The sequence below is a fragment of the Cyclopterus lumpus genome, chromosome 15 (assembly GCF_009769545.1).
Source record: "Cyclopterus lumpus isolate fCycLum1 chromosome 15, fCycLum1.pri, whole genome shotgun sequence".
Taxonomy (NCBI): domain Eukaryota; kingdom Metazoa; phylum Chordata; class Actinopteri; order Perciformes; family Cyclopteridae; genus Cyclopterus; species Cyclopterus lumpus.
Genome location: NC_046980.1, coordinates 20,834,064 through 20,847,767, shown reverse-complemented (window position 1 = coordinate 20,847,767; position 13,704 = coordinate 20,834,064). Strand labels below are relative to the sequence as shown.

The window sequence follows — 13,704 nt, the reverse complement described above, 5'->3', positions numbered from 1 at the left end:
GTGAAGTATTGATGTCATTTTAATCATTAATACATAATTGTCAAATGAACTGTGATTCCGTGATATAATTACCGTGCAAACGAGGCTCTCAGCCCAGATAGCGCCTCCATCTTGTGGCGGTGGTACTGCAATGCTGTTTCTTTAACAGCAGATTTCATTATTAATGTCGCATGAAGCTGGTTGTCTGGATGCTGTTAGCTTAAAGCAGCTAGCCCCGCCCTCTCCACACTTCACGTCATTCTACTGCCTCTTGGCCAGGTCATCATTGTAAATGAGAATTGGTTCTCAATTGATTTTACCTGGTTAAATAAAGGTATAATAATTCATTTAACCTGCACATGAGCAGGAACTCAAAACGGACAATTTGTTGATTTTAGGGAAGTTACTCAAACAACCGCTAGCAAACCACACGGACGTACCAACGGATAACCGAGTGTTCACCGAGAAATATCTTATTGTAACTTTTATTAACGTTTTAAACAAGCTGCAAAACAATGTGTTGATAAGCTTTAACAGTGTTGGTCGATATATATATTTTTGAAGTACAGAGAGACTAGCTAGCTGTGTGATGCTAAGCTAGGCTAACCCCATCCCAACTCCAGCTCTGCGCGTGCCATCAAACTCGCCATCCTGCGTTGGTTCCTGGAGAACGTCCCGCCTCTTCCTGTCTTCACACCTGGAAACTGTCTTTGTGTAAATTAATCACATTGACGTCTGAAAGTTGACGCGTGAAATGCGATTCTCTTTTGTGTCACTCTGAACGGATCGGATCGTACACGATGAACTGGAACCGACCTCCACCGTTATCTCATTCTGGGTGTCTTAAGAGCACCACGTAACAAGTCACGTTTCAAGCTGCCGTCAATGATGTAGAGCGTGAGGGCGAACAACGAAGACGACTAGCAGCACATCAGACATCGGACGGGATTCTAGCTCCACGGCTCAAAACGGGAAAGCACCGTTTATCTTCAGGGTATTTTATCGGCAGCGGTGCAATGATGTAAACACAGGAGAAGAAAAAGAAGCAGTGTTAAATCCAGGAGTCATTTCTTCTTTTGTACTCACGTTGTTACGGTTTGTTGAAATAATCGTCTCATGATGGTCGCATTACGTGTCCCGCAGAGAAGTATGTATGCGCTACAGTACAATTACTTGAAAATAAATCTGATCCATTGTTAAAGTCACCGAGTCACAGAAAGGCTGGCTCCGGTTTTTCTCGATTGTAAAAATTAGCGGTTTAAAATCGTGTAACATTTCATATTTTCTACGAAATGATACGACACTTGAAGTCTCTTTGGACTCTCAGAACTTGTAACGTTTAAGTTTCTTCACATTTCCTGCACTAAACAATCAATCTATTTATCGTAACAAATAACCACCAGATTAATCGATAACGGAAAAATAAAACAGAAATGTGGTAATTATTTTTGTTGAGACGAGTCGGCGCTCTCTTCTCTTTTTGGAACTAATTGAAAACCACAAAGCTTTCCTGATGTTCTGAACCCCGACACGACTTCCACATCTGGCTCAGATGTGGTTATTTCAGCCATATTGGATGAAACGTTGGCCTCTACATTGAGGTAAGTCTCCGCCCCCAAAGACGAGCATTACTCATTGACCCAAACTTCATCGGTGATGTCATGACCAGACAAATCCGTACTGGGAAAATCCTTTTTCAGCCAGTTAGAACAAAGACGAGCTTGAAGGAATGTTTGCAGGTTGTGTATACACACATCTACTATTCAATAAATAGCATTGTGAGGTACAGATGTACAGATTTTTTTAGGCTTGCTAAAAGTGATTTATGTAATTGTTTGCAGCTGTGGGGAAAAAAAAGGTTTAAAAAAGTCATTAGACAAAGACAATTTTTTTTTTCAACGCACGTAAAACACATTGTTTTCTGTTCAAGGCACCAGGAAATGTTAACGCATTGGAAATAAACCTGAAGCACATATTACATTTATTGAATATGTCTATCTGTTGGTCAAATGTGTGACACTCTGGAAGACTTGGAACACATTATCATGCATTGCAATAAATATAATGACATGAAGAAAGTGCAGGAGTGAAGGTCATATCACACTGGATAGGCTGTAGCTTTTTCATTTGTATTTATTCATGTTCCATTTATTATTTTCTTTGTTTGTTCATTTGTTTCTTGTCTTCTGTTAGTCAGAAGGCACAGGGCGGCGTTCAACTCTAAAGTTGGTTTGTAATCCGCCAATTAACACACAGAAGAAAGACTTGACGCAATGCATCTTGGGATAACGTCCATCTTGCTCTAATGGAGTTGTTGTGAGCTGCGAAAGGCGAAAACAACTTAAAAGGATAACTAATGACAGAAAACATTCATTGTGGTATGTGCTAGTTTGATAAAGTGTCCATTAACCCTTCGGGTCCATGCTGGATGATGACCCACGTCCCAAAGGTGCTCTTTCTGACCCTTCCATTCTGACCTCTGACCTCAACAAGGCATTTTTGTTCACACAACTGCCTCTACAACTATATCTGCTATAACTGGATATTTTCTCTGTAAACCCTAGAGATGGCTGTGCGTGACGATCCCAGTAGATCAGCCATGCCACCTGACCACCGGCTCTCAACTTTCTTTCAGTGATGGACCCCGTGTGAAATATTATTTTCAGCAAATGACCAGTGCAAAGCATTTTTGGTTGAAAAAAAGATGTAATACACAGCACTGTGCCATCATGTCTGAGTTAATATAGACTATATACAATTTCATTTATGAACTTAAACTGATATTGTATTGAATATTTATTAAATAACTATTTTTAAAGGTTTTAAATCTCACGTACCCCCATTTGAAAACCACTGTATGTCATGAAGAGGTCAAAGTGTACATAATATGTCGGAAAAAAACAAATCCCAAAACACGGCCTACTAACTACAGCCGGCCTCCAGACAGATTAAACAGGATGTCAATCCTTTGAGGGCTGCTGGGAAAAGTCTTACTTGACCGCAGCTTTTTGCCATCTTGCCGCCTGCTCTCGTCACCAGAGGAGGAGTTCACCTCTAACGAGCCTAATGATGTACGAGAGGCCGCGGTACGGATAGGTGACAGATTTACATGGTGCGACTGTGGGTCAGTGGTTAGCAAGTCCGTCTTTCAATCAGGGGGTTGGTGGTTCAATCCCCGCCCTAGTCGATGTGTCCTTGAGCAAGACACTTAACCTTGAATTGCTCCCTGTAGCTGTTCTACAGTGTGTTAATGTGATTGTAAGTCGCTTTGGATAAAAGCGTCAGCTAAATGACATGTAATGTAATGTACATCCACTCAGCGACGTCATGCGTGATATTAAAATGACTCTTTTTAGACTCTCCCTGGAGCGATGCGGTCTAGAAACTCACAAAATGGCCGCCGCTACGTCACCGGAGCAGCTTTCCCACGAGGTGCGTCTTCACCCAGCATGGAACCGAAGGGTTAATGGAGACTTTATAAAAACTAGTACATCCGACAATTAATGTTGTGTGTGATTAGTTATCCTTTTATCCGCGTTTAAAGAGTTAGCTTAAGCGGGCAAAATGTGCTACAGTATCCCATAATGCATTGGGTCTTCTTTATTTACAGGTGGGCTGATAATAAACTTTACAGGTGCATACCAGCCACCTACTGTAGTTCCAAGTGTTCTGGTGTGTTACATCACTGAGGGATCGTAACTATGTGTGTGTGTGTGTCGTCCCTTTACTGAAAGTCTAACTTCGAAACACCTTAAGAAAAAAAACGGACAACATTGAGGGCATGAATTCTGAGATCTTTATTAAAAGATAAATAGCAGTGTGCGTTTTTGTCAACCTGCCGTTCTGAAACAAGAGGGAGCACAGCTGTGTATTCACACTGTTGAACACGAGTATTGAAACTGATTCAAATATTCAGTATCGACATGTATCGATGACACCAATATGCATGTTTATTAATCTTACTCTTGCTGCTCTGTTCTTACTCTGAATAAACGAGGACTGGACGGTGGTGGTGGGACCTATCCAGCGTTTTTCATACAGGTCCCCTTCTACCAACGCTGTCTAGCCCTCTGATTGGTCATCCAGGTTTATTTGCTTCAGAATAACTGTGCTTCTCTTGTACTGCACACAACAAAACACCACAACAAAGATGGTGGATGGCAGAATATACAGATATACAGTTACAGCATCACACATGAAGGGGAGCAACATTGGTCCAGTTTAAAAAAGAAAAATAAAGAAAAACTAATTGTAGAAGTTGGAAGTGAAGCAACCTGACTGACGAAACCACGGCACATCCGGAGATACAACACGTCCTACTCTGCTATTTAAAGTGCAGTAAACATAACGCATTAATGTGGCGGGGAGCTCCGCGGAAACGGCTCATTTCTACAAATGCAGGTCTTCTACTGAGCCCGTCTGTCAGAGCCCCCCAGCTGGGGACCGGCATCACTTAGCGAGAGCCTCGGAGGTTGTTTTCAACCAGCTCGGCGTGTGACAAACGGCATTATTTGTGCTTCCAAACCCTTTTTTTTATTTTTAGCTTTTGACTCTCTTAAGCAAACTAGGGCTTGGCAAACACTTTTATTAATTGGAGTACGTGTGTTGGACTGTGAATACTGCGTTATTGCGACATCCACAAAAAGGGTATTTTCAGTCAATGAATGAGCTTTTGAAGCCGTGGTACTCTTAAAACGTTGGATAGAGCCTGGCTAGCTGTTTCCCCTGCTTTAAGTCTGGAAGCTAAGCTAGGCTAACCGCCTTCCGGCTCCAGCTCGATACCATGCAAAGAGATTGTCTGCGGTATCATCAACATTGGTAATCTTTTCATCTAAGGATGAGCTGACTGATTATTTTATTACAATGACAACCCTGTGGGTGGTGCAGTCATTTACCAATCTTGCAAATGTAGACCATTAAATATATAGGTTCCCGTCAAGTCTTTTTGCTTTGGTAGTGGGGAGGGGGGGTGGATAAAGAATCTTTTGGGGCTGCATCATCTGGGCCCCAACCATTAACCATTATTTTCCTTTCCTGATACAAATTCCAATACAAAGTATCAATCAGATTGCTGAAATGTTGCTATCTCTGGCTAACGTAACATCGTCACTAGCACCTGCCCGGCGATCAGTACTGAGCATGTGCAACCCTGTTAGCTATTTCCAACGCAGTCATCGTTTTCTTTCCCCCCCCCCCAGAGCTGATGACGAGTGAGCAATCTCACTTCTTTCTACGGTTCGGTTAGCGAGTCATGTGACGTGTTTGTTTGTTGTTGTTGTTTTTCGTGTGTGGCATAAATAAGCAGCTTCAAACCCCCGTTTCAGCAATGCTACTGTCTGTAAACTCCAACCGGGACAACCTGACCTCTGGAACGTCAAACAGGTCAAACGTAAACCAAAAGTAACAGAGAGGCGTCGCGCTCCCTCCTCGACTCTGAAAACAGTGGGAGCTTCACATCATAATCACATAAATACAGAACTGTTCAGACGACTATCGGCCCCACGGGGGGGGGGGGGGGTTACACTATACAGGGCAGAGGGAGGGACCACACGATTGCCATATCTACTGTAGGTGTTGAAAGACTATTCACTAACTATCCGTTCTGGTAAGGATACAATATTACTACAATAGACACTTGAAGTTATCGGCCCAGAAGCTTTTTTTCTTGCAGATTCTGTTGTTTTTGTCTCGACAACAACAACAAAGAAAAGGAAGCTGAATGAAGGCGGAAAATGACAGCTGCCAAACTTTATTATACCCCCCCCCCCCCCGCGCTCCATCCAGTTTGATGTATTCTTGTTATTATCTTATTTAAGGAATGGCAGGTAGATATTATTTTTTTTATTTTAAAGGCAGTCAAACTACCCCGTTGGGTGGGTCAGGGGCCATTTTTGTTGCCACATATGACTGCCCTCTGTTCTCCCCCCCCCCTACCCACAAACTCCTCCTCCGGACCTCCTGCTCGTCACTTCCACAGCTGAGTGCTGAGGGTCTGGCCGGAAGCCGGCGGGGGAGCCGCAGGCCAGCCGGCCGCAGGGGCCCCCGACTGGCCACCACTCACAGCCATGCCTGACATCTGCTGGGTCATCTGAGTGAAAAAAGACGGGAGGGAAGCCGGTGTTAGAATCCATCAGAGCTGAAATAGAGAGCGATTCTCTCATCAGCTCGACTCCCATGCCTCCATCCCTCGCTTTTTAACTTCACCTCTGCTCTTAAAAGGCCCCCCCCCTCTCTGCTGCCCTGCTCGCCTTATCCTGCCTTATCTATTATGAATGTGCTTTGGTGCAGCGCCGCTCACTTATCTGGTCATCTGAGAGCTGGTGTGTGTGTGTGTGCACTGTGTGTGTGTGTGTGTGTGTGTGGTTATGCAACCGAGCGCTCGTTCCATTACGTCTCCCAGACACTACGATCTTAGTAGTTGTTCCTCTGCATTATATTCAAACTTGTTACTGAACCCGTGTTGAAACTGTCACAAATTCACATCACTGTGGATATGAATAGTTTAGATATTCAAAATATTCAAAGGGTATTTCGCATTTTTGCGGATAGGAGGTCAACTGACCTCCTAGTTTTGATCCAGCATAGATATGGCTATATAGTTCTCAGGTAAGTATAACTAAATAAAAATTATTTCAACATGGGGGTCACGTGTTCACTCCCAGCTAGTTCTACATTTTGACATAACATCATTTCTTGGTACTTAAGGACAGAGGGAGAAGAAAGTAACTTGACAGAATTTAAAGATAAACATTTTATTCATATCCAGACCCATTGAAATGATAATTGAAGCGTTTTCTTCTTGAGTTTTTATAGAAGAAAGGGGGCGAGGTCATCGATGCACTGGGCTTTGTGAAAGGGAGCAGAAAATAGTGAGAAAAAAACCCTTTTAGGACCAGGATAATAAAACTCTTTGGAGGAAATAAGACGCTCTGTTTATGACATTTTTATGTGGGTTACTAGACACAGTAAACATGGAAGTGTGCTTCATAAACGATTAATGTGCAGAGAACTGGAGAGGAATTATAATCAGCCAGATGTTAAATTGAGTTCACGATAAAAGCACCACCTATCCGAGTGTGTTTACCTGGCTCATGCCCCACTGGCCTTGCTGCGTGCCGTACATGTTCTGCCCTTGGCTGGCTGGCATCCCGCCCTGCTGCTGCATGCCCGCGTAGCCGCCGTTGGGCATCACGGCCCCTCCTCCGCCCATCATGGTGGTGGTGGTGGTGGTGGGTGGGACGGCTCCGGACGCCCCCGGAGCGAAACCCTGCGGGGTGAACTGCATCTGAGGCTGGCCCACGTACATTCCTGCTGGCGCAAAGACACGAGCTTAGGGCTTATTTTCAACTCAACGTGTTGAAATAGATAAACAGTTTTTCCAGAATCCAGTTTTTCTTCAATTCACTAGAAGATATGTCGGAGAATAATGAATACAAAAGTAAATAGTTGCTCCCATTTCATAAGCTCTGCCCCTTTTGCCTGGGTCCTTGATTGCAGGCTGCCTGTGGCCTGCTTTACCACATTTAAAATCCAAGAAATCTTAAACGTCCACATCAGAGCTAACTACACTATATATTGTTATTGTACTCCATTGACTAATGTCTTCTGTTATAAAGTTATTATCCTTAATAACTGCATTAAAACAGAACCCAGTCTTTCTGCGATGTATTCACATTCTGTAATTATCTATCTGTACAGTACTCTTCCTCGTTAGTGGAGTCCGCGACTTCCTTGGGATTCAAATGTGGGTATTCACTGGAAACTATTTTTTATCTTATTAATATAAATCTCACAGTCTACTCTATAATGCAAACAGAACATGTTCTGCTGCTTCACATTGGCACCACTGTTAACCCTTCATGGGACAAAAAAAAAAGGGTCTGTGTTGTTAAAATTAACTTCAACACAGCTTCGAAATCTACCAGGACTAAAATATTAATGATTGTACCTTTAAAGTCTAAACAACAAGCATTAATGTGAAAATGAAAACACCTTAGACCGGACTAAAGAAGAAGGTTGCCAGACTGGGACCATTTGAACACACCGAAAAGGAGAAACGTTTTTTTTTTTTTACTGCCTCTAACGATTCATCTGAATCCACAAGAACATCATATTTCATAAAAACACCCATCAGCACCGCATGAGATCACTGTGGGGATGGATCAAAGCGTCAGAATAAGGCACATTTGTTTGTTTGTTACTGAGGAGCTGAACACTTTTTTTTCCGAAATACACACAATGTCCTCTGATGTCAGTCAGCTGTGCAGACTCCATGTGCAGGATGTTAAGAGACGTCAAGCTGATGCTGAAATATGGCCTCTTTTCAGCACAATTCACATCTCCACGTTTGAAGAATTTGTGCGGGGTTCAAAGTGTGAATCAATAAAAGAATACACGGACTGTTTGTTGTAATTTAAAAGTTAATCAGCTGCACTTAGATCCACAGGCACCCTGCAGAGGCGTCCGTGCTCACGAGGCGTCAGCTTGGCGAGGTTATCGTGGCTTTGATCTCCATCAACATCTATTTGGGAGAGAGAGAGAGGACAAGAAGGCAGCAGACAGCCCTTCATGCTGATTTCAACCCCTTATCCTCTACGCGACGTTGTGATCACGCAGCGATGCGATCGATGCGCGCAGATCAGCACAGACCAGCACACACGCTCCCAAACACGCACATGGTAGCATGCGCACGGTGCCCACAGTCATCGGTGTTTACACCAATCAGCTGTGAGGCGAGTGTGTGTCTTGTGATATACGTGCGTGGTGCTTCTTTGCTCTCTACCTGCCGGTCCTTGAATTAAAAAAAACATGGTAGCTGTATTTAAGACATGGTTAAGTATCCTCGCCTGTACTGCTCTCTTTCATTCTGAACAAATATAGTATGTATTTCACATAACTTGCCCTCAAACGGGTGCATAAAGTAAACCTGAGGGGTCAGGGATAGGAAAGAAGAAAACATACCTGTATCAGCTATATAAATATAATTGTTTTTCCTCAATCTTTGCTTTTCTAGACCAGTTTGTATCTACTCAACGATATATACAAATCATTCTTTGGTTAAACTCCTAACAACTTATAAACAGAATGTAACCAAAAACAAAGGAAAGGGGGACTTTATTTTTTTCAAAAGGGGAGTTAAAAATAAGAAGGCTTGGAACGAGTGTTCTACATTTTCCCACCGCTGGAGTGTTTTAGACTCCGTACAGACTTAGTTTGACAGCTCAGTCTCTGGAAGATCTCGACACTCACCCCTGAACTCCACTTGTTTCTGCTATTTTTTCCTCCAGCCTAGCTCTTTTTCTTTGGGACATGTCTGAAACGGAGACGTAAAGCCTTCGGGATAACACAGAACATCGCTCCAGTTGAAACATTTCCAACACTTTCTTTTAACCTGCCTTAAATGACTTGTTTGGTTACTTTGGGAGCTATAAACTGGCTTTTTATCCTATTTTAAAAGTGGCCACGACAAATGTGATGGAGTCCAGACTTGTGTTGGTCGCCACCGACTCCCGAGGAAAATATCAGGCTCTTTAACTGCAAAATGCTCCACGACGTTCAGAGAGTATAGTGTGGTGGGTTCAACAGGCCTTTATTGTCAACAAGGTCTGCTTCTCCACATCCACAGGAGGTTGGGCCAGTTGTATATTACATTACATTACAAAAAATTACATGTCATTTAGCTGACGCTTTTATCCAAAGCGACTTACAATAAGTGCATTAAACCATGAGTCCAAACTCAGAACAACAAGAATCAAGCAAGTACAATTTCTTCAATAAAGTTAAACTACAAAGTACTATCCGTAAGTGCCATTTAAGTGCTACTAAAGTGCTATCGGTAAGGGACATTTTAGTGCTACTACGGCATTTAAGTGCTACCTATTCAAGGTATAGTCGAAAAAGATGTGTTTTTAGTTTGCGCCGGAAGATGTAGAGACTTTCTGCTGTCCTGATGTCAATGGGAAGCTCGTTCCACCAATGAGGAGCCAGCACAGCAAACAGTCGTGACTTCGTAGAGTGTTTAGCTCGAAGTGAAGGAGCTACGAGCCGATTGGCAGAAGCCGAGCGAAGATATATATGCTGCTATAGGCCGAGGATGCAGGGGGACATCTTAGGATACACTGAGCTCCTCTCTCCTCTTCTCTCTCTCTACTTCTAGACAAATCCACATCTCTTTATTGCACATTACTAATTATACTTCTTCCCCTAAGTCTTTTCGCCTTCTCGCCTCTCAGGTTTCCATGAATCGTGTCTGGAACCGGTCCTTCTTCCTGGACCCTGGACCCTGGACCCTGCCCCTTGAGCTCAGTGGTTAGGACTTCAATGTTGTTTTCATCGCTCTTTGATGTTAAATCAGCAATTGTCCCATTTGTTGCTTGGATGAAGCTGCCATATGTCTTATGTTGTCTTTCTATGAGGTGGGTGGTCATACCTTCTACAAGGGGGGCGATGATTTTTTTGGTCTGCGGTGGGATTCCTGTAGGCAGAGAATATTTCACTGGTATTCTTTGTTCTTCTTCATTTGCAGACAGCCCTTCAGCATACAGACTGTCAGTGCTGGTCTTGGAGGCGGGCATTGGCCTCTCTTCCTGTTCCGGACTGGGGTACTGCTGTCGTTTGTCGGGCTTCTGGACATCATTGACTTTCACTCGTCTTCAATGTATTTTAAAGGTTTGAAAAAAAGAAAGCTGACAGGGATCGCGAAGACAGTAAAATAATACTAAACACAATGAGCTGAAAGACGCCAAAATGCTGGTAAAATGCTACCTCGTTTTTGTTGCACACTGTAGCTGTGCAAGCTTGGGTTAAACAGCTGAGAGATGCCAACAGTGGATGTTATTTTACCCATAAGCCTTTACATGTGGGGGTTATCTCCTGTAGTTGAACAGATTAAAGTAGCACACTTTGAGATAAAATGCTGCATGCGCGTGTGTGTGTGTGTGTGTGTGTGTGTGTGTGTGTGTGTGTGTGTGTGTGTGTGTGTGTGTGTGTGTGTGTGTGTGTGTGTGTGTGTGTCACCTTGTCCCGGAACAGGAAGTTGCTGGCTCTGCGGCTGACTGGCCACTGAGCTGCTGGCGTACAGAGACAGGATGGAGTCCTTGGAAAGAAGCTTCTTCTTCTCCTCCGCCTTGGTGGTGGTGGTGGTGGAGGTGGAGGAGGAGGCAGAGGAGGAGGTGGAGGGGTCTGCCTGTCCAGGTGCTGTACCGGAGCCGGACTGTTAGGGAGACAGGGGGGGGGGGGGGGGGGGTATGTGTAAGGATTGTCAACCTCAGAGTCTACAGCATACTTGCTCTTGGTCACCTTACACAATAACGTAGAGACGCCGAATACAGCTCTGGTAGCAAACTGTCAATCACTGTGAGCCCGCCCTAAATGGATCATTATTTCACTAAATGAACATCATGCTGAATGGAAGAAGACTTGAAACAAGAGATCGAGACCCTAAATGTATGTTTACAAAGTTTACTGAGCGAATGAAGAGAAGTAGGGACTTCTATACAAACGACAACCAGAGGAGTCGCCCCCCTGCTGGTCAGCAGAGAGAATGCAAGTTTAACACTCTTCCGCATTGGCTTCGCTCTTCCGAACCGGAGGTGATGGGAACCATGTTGAAACCACTGCCGTAGACATGGGGTTTTCAAAACACCGCCACCTCCAGTTTGGGAGAATATCTAAGTGCCACGAAGAGAAATCATGCACGGAGAACATAAGATCCAAAGGGCGTCCGTGCTGAAAGCAGAACACAGACTTTGAGTATATGTAACGTACTCTGTACATCAGAGAGACACAAGATGAAACAAGAAGAGAGGAGAGAGGCGACGGGAAGAGACAAGATGAAAAATAAGAGTGGAGGAGAGCAAGAGCTGAATAAAAGGACGGGAGAAGCATTGTCACTGTAAGTGAGACAGATGACATTAATTAGGCTGCTGCAAAGAGAGGTAGACATGAACACAAACACACATCTTTTACATTTTTTTTTTTTAAACCTTCAGGCACACAACCATTATGTCTAATGGATGGAGCCGCCAGAAAAGTAACACCTGCTTAAGAGCTCTGTACAAGTGTGTGTGTGTGTGTGTGTGTGTGTGTGTGGTGAACAGAGAATGGAGGGAGAAAAGGGAAGGCGATAGTCAACTGGACTTCATGAATAAGATAAGGGTGACTGTGATAAACAGTGGCTTCTGCAACACACACACTCTCTCTCTCTCTCTCTCTGGTGAATACACACTGACTTCTCTTAGTCCAACACACACACACACACACACACACACACAGCTTTGGAAGTGTGCTGTGCTCAACTGCTTAGCAGGCAGCGCTGCTCCCCTCCATCTCTTTCTGCTGACATCCTTTGACTGGGGGGAGGAAGGGAAGCGAGGAGAGGGTGGAGGTGTGAGAATAGATAGCGAGAGGAGTGAGGAGATGGAGTGGAGGGAAGGATGGGGGAGAAAACAGGGGGGGGGGGGGGGGGGGTGCCAGAGGAAGGAAGTCAAGACATGGTGAGATGATGGGGGAAAAAAGAAGGGGAAGGTGGACAGGAGGCAAAAGAAAGGGGGGAGGACAGGACAAGTCAAAAATAAAAAGGTGGAAGGAGAGAATGATCGGATAGCTGAAAATAAAGACATAGAAGAGGAGAGCGAGAAGAGAGGGAGGAAAAAAAGAATGGAAAAGGAGGGCAAGTGGAGAGGAAAGGATGCAGGGGCAGATGAGGAGAAAAGATAACCAAGCCAACACATTCACTCTCAAGTGAAGCCAGTCAAGGTGACGGAGGCAGGATGGAGCCTCCTTCCTATTAATAGCCGCAGTACATTAGCATGATGCATGATACGGGCCTCCTGATTATAGGAGCGAATGGAAGAAGAGAATAGGTAGCAGACTGTCACCTGATCCGTCTGGATGTCTGAGAGAGAAGGGAGGGGGTTAAGCTCATTCCCAAAAGGGTGAAAATGACATTTAACAGACTTTAAAAAAATCCCTCCAAACTGCAGTAATCGCCAGCAGTACAGCTTCCCTTTTGCAAGACATCTATTTGTAGAAAGGACGACGTGACTTCGCCAGAGTCATGCCGATGAAAACCGCTCTGAGATGGGGGCGGGTGTAATTAAGTTTGAAATGAAACACAAAGACACTCTCTGCTACAGACACAGTTAGAGACTAGCTGGTGCACACAGCGGAGAGTTTAGCAGCTAAGGAGGCGCGTGTTTCTTCTCAGGGGTTGGTGGAGACCCAAACAAGAGTTACAAAAAGAGTGAATATTGGACTCACATGACCAGGAACGTGCCTCTAAATTAAGTATAGCATTACTCTATGTCTGTTTTTTGTTTAAATAAGCACCTGGTTGCTACCAAAGAGGACAGAAAAATCAATGATGGCAGGTTTGAGAGATTCCCGTGAAGGCAGTGGTACCCAAACTGGGAAGGACAGGACCAGGGCGAAACAGCTGCGACGCATAATGTCATAATGTCTGCCGTGAACTATAACTGCCGCCTCGCGGTCGTACGCCTCTGCCGACCACCCAAGTCACGGATTAAATCCACGTCTGTCCAAAATGTAAATGTTATCCTATTAGACATTTGTGTTAAATTGGCATAATTAGCACACAGTGACCTTTTTTTGCCCACCAAATTTGAATGAGCTCCTCCTCACGTCCACTAGGAATGCTTGTGCCAAATTTGAAGACATGTGCTTCCAGGTGTTCACGGGCGTGGGACAGATGGACGGACGGCAAAC

General features: G+C 44.2%; 2 protein-coding genes across 5 annotated transcripts in view; one reads left to right on the top strand and one right to left on the bottom strand.

Moving 5' to 3' along the window:
• b3gat2 (beta-1,3-glucuronyltransferase 2 (glucuronosyltransferase S)) overlaps positions 1 to 42 on the top strand; it is a 39,304-nt gene extending 39,262 nt beyond the window's left edge. The window contains exon 4 of the mRNA XM_034552291.1: positions 1 to 42. This exon is cut by the window's left edge and continues 339 nt beyond it. The gene's annotated coding sequence lies outside the window, so the exon portion shown is untranslated.
• Positions 43 to 3,761: 3,719 nt separating this feature from the next.
• smap1 (small ArfGAP 1) overlaps positions 3,762 to 13,704 on the bottom strand; it is an 80,397-nt gene continuing 70,454 nt past the window's right edge. For 3 of the 4 annotated variants that reach the window (XM_034551671.1, XM_034551668.1, XM_034551669.1), the window contains exons 7-10: positions 10,996 to 11,191; positions 10,409 to 10,453; positions 7,064 to 7,287; positions 3,762 to 6,067 (exon numbers count right to left, since the gene is read on the bottom strand). In XM_034551671.1, coding sequence (XP_034407562.1) covers positions 5,945 to 6,067; positions 7,064 to 7,287; positions 10,409 to 10,453; positions 10,996 to 11,191 — 588 coding nt within the window. In that variant the 3' untranslated portion in view covers positions 3,762 to 5,944. The remainder of the gene's footprint in view (positions 6,068 to 7,063; positions 7,288 to 10,408; positions 10,454 to 10,995; positions 11,192 to 13,704) is intronic. The other variant, XM_034551670.1, reaches the window with a different exon arrangement.